This window comes from Sinocyclocheilus grahami, unplaced genomic scaffold, assembly GCF_001515645.1.
Source record: "Sinocyclocheilus grahami isolate Dianchi unplaced genomic scaffold, SAMN03320097.WGS_v1.1 scaffold142.1, whole genome shotgun sequence".
Taxonomy (NCBI): Eukaryota; Metazoa; Chordata; class Actinopteri; order Cypriniformes; family Cyprinidae; genus Sinocyclocheilus; species Sinocyclocheilus grahami.
This window is the reverse complement of record NW_015505321.1, coordinates 214,622-217,925: the sequence shown is the minus strand read 5'-3', so window position 1 is coordinate 217,925 and position 3,304 is coordinate 214,622. Positions and strand designations below refer to the sequence as shown.

At 30.9% G+C, this 3,304-nt stretch overlaps 1 protein-coding gene across 1 annotated transcript in view; it reads left to right on the top strand.

The window, feature by feature from the left end:
* The window catches only part of LOC107591494 (beta-glucuronidase-like), a 16,075-nt gene that overhangs the window by 9,254 nt on the left and 3,517 nt on the right, over window positions 1-3,304 (top strand). The window contains 2 exon segments of the mRNA XM_016280651.1: window positions 849-987; window positions 2,498-2,674. Coding sequence (XP_016136137.1) covers window positions 849-987; window positions 2,498-2,674 — 316 coding nt within the window.

Genomic DNA, 3,304 nt, shown 5'->3' with positions numbered 1-3,304 from the left:
AAACACCTGCTCTGAGCCTCATTAACATACCTGAGCATCAAAACAACAATATATACACAACTCACTGAGTCTCAACGGCTTCTGCTCATAATGGGATATTCATGTGCAAATGATGTCCGTTTGAATTATTAACGCTAACTAGAACAGCAATAGCGTAATATTAAACGTGATGTTAATGTCCCTTCTGTCTGCATCAGTGACGTCTGACTAGGTTTCAGTGGTTATGGAAAACCTGGAAATGTTAAAATTGGGGTTTCCAGGCCTGGAAAGATACAATAATTAATACAAATTAAGTTAAATAATACCATTCAATAAAATAAATAATTATTAAATTAAAATAATAGTTGAAAATCTTATGCAGATGTTTTTGACCGCTTTCTTGTGTCAGAACATAGATTTGACTTATTTGTCATTGACTTACATTGTATAGTTGTGTTTTTAGTATTATTTGTATACTGTTATAGTAATTATTAATATTTTTAGTTCAGATTTCATTTGAATTTTTAGTAGTTTTAGTCATTTTGTTAGGTGCTTTTGTTGTTTTTACTGATTTTTTAAGGTTAATAAATAATTAAATGAATTGTTAAATTAAAATACAGTGAATAAAACGGATACAAATTAGTAACAATTAAAAATTTAAATAAGTTAACATTTAAATAAACGTCTGAAAAGGCAATGAAAATTCATATGTAATCAGCCGGAAAGTACTTGTGGTGTCTGTAATTGTTATAATTTTTTTTTTTTTAAATAATAAATTAAGAGATCCTTTGGCAGTAATCATAAATGATGGGCAAAGTCAACATTTTCAGGCAAAAAGTGTCTGAAACTTGTTTTTCAACTGGGAATAGGTACGTTTTATTTTTTTTAACTTCACATCTTAAATTGTTGCTGTTTTTCTGAAGGGAACTGGTGTCTCATACGAAATCTCTGGATTCCTCTCGGCCGGTCACGTACATCACAGCCAGCAACTATGCCAGAGATCTAGGGGTGAGACATCTCTTTTTACATTTTATACATGTATTTTTGAGCAATTTCTGTGTTGCAAAGTAACCCTTTCACACCAGTACAGTAGATCTGCGTCATTCAAACACAGTCAGTCTCTGGGTAAATTTACTCTAGATTACTCCCACAGTTAACTGTGTTCACTCGCACACTTCACTCGCTATGTGCTTCCTCATGCCGAACACACCTTATTTCAACTTGTACTCCCTTTAGGTCTCATTCTAGTGAGTGTTTAATATGAATAAATCTCTGTGACGTCAAGCTGAAAAGATTCACCTTCACTTAAAAACACCAGCTGTGTATCTAAGCGTCTGCACTATACTGTAAAAAAAATAATAATTTGATTTTTCAAAGTTTGTTTCAAAATAAAACAAAGGTTATTGGAGTGCGTTTTACAAGAAAATACAATTTCTTGTAAATTGCTTAAAAATTATGCAAATCAGATCTTTTGTCATAAGGATACTTATATTTTATGCATATATAGATATTTATTATTAATTCATTTATTATTTGTCTTTCATCTTCTAAATGTCATGTGTTGCCTTTTTTGTAATTATTTGTGAAATATACTAGCAATTTCTGAGTGAAAATTGCCTCAACAATTTTTGAGTGTATATATATATTCATAGATAGATAGATATAACATTAATATAGATACATAATATATATCTATCATATTTATAGATGTACTGTATATATGTATTTAATTTGATAAATTATGCGTCTTTTGTCAAGAATATTTAGATTTTTTTATATATTTAGATATTTATTATTAATACATTAGTTATTTGTCTTTCATCTAAATTTCATGTTTAATTCAATGTGTTACTTGCCTTTTTTGTAATTATTTGTGAAATTTACTTGCAATTTCTGAGTGAAAATTGCCTCTACAACAATTTTTTTATGTATATTTGGAGGTATATGTATTCATAGATAGATAGATATAACATTAATATAGATACATAATATATATCTATATCATATATATATATATATATTTGGAAAATCTTTTCAATTAGGCATCTTTTGTGAAGAATATTTAGATTTTGATATATTTAGATATGTATTATTAATACACTTGTTACTTTTTTTTGTTAATTCACTGAAGAAATTAAGCAAATCAGATATTTTGTCTTAAGAATTATTTATATTTTACCTATATATAAATATTCATTATTGATACACTTATTTGTCTTTGAACTTCGAAATTTCACATTTAATGTAATGTGTAAATTTCTAGCAATGTCTCGGAGTTAAAACTCTTTCTACACGTTTTTTTTCAGTGTGTTGTTGGAGATCAACACTGGAGATATGTCATGATCTTTACAGTTACACAGGCTGTTGATGCTGTATCTTTCAGATTTCTAAATGTTCTAAATGCAATGTTTTAAGTGGCTAACCTTTGTGCATATGAACAGATTGCTTTAGTTTTGATAAGTGAGCTGTATGAATAGCAGAGGGAGTATTTGCTGATTTGCTGTGTTCTGCTGGTCAGGCTCCGTATGTGGATGTTATCTGCGTGAACAGCTATTTGTCGTGGTATCATGACCCGGGTCACACAGAGCTCATCAGTCTTCAGCTCAACACTCAGTTTGATGACTGGTACGGCAAATACCAGAAGCCCATCATCCAGAGCGAGTACGGAGCGGACGCCGTGCCCGGCCTACACAGCGTGAGTCCTAAACACACAGATGCCATTAATAACGCTTCGTTTTAACTCTAAAATAAGAAACGAATCGTCACGAGACCCCGTTTTAGATGGACGTTTCAGTAAATGTCTAGCCTGTGTCTGGATACACAAGGGACGAATGAATTGCAGGCGCCGATGGCATCATTTATTTACATGTGCTGCCTGTGTTATTTTAACATTTGAACCACTAGGAATTATGCAAATTAGGTCTTTTGTCATAAAATATATTTTTTTTTATACTGCAGGCTGGTCCCCACAATGTCAAAAATGTCAGTACACACACACACACACACACACACACACACAAAAAAAATATATATATATATACACACACTAAGTTTGGAATCAGAACAGTTTTTTATGTTTTTTACAGGAGTGTCTTCTGCTCATCAAGGCTGCATTTATTTGATCAAAAATACAGGAAAAAATTTTATATTATGATGTAAAATAACGTTTTTCTATTTCAATATACATTCAAATGTAATGTATTTCTGTGATGCGCAGCTGTATTTTCAGCATCATTACTCCAGTCTTCAGCGTCACATGATCTTCAGAAATCACTATAATATTCTGATTTATTATCAGTTGTGCTGCTTCATATTGTTTTGGAAA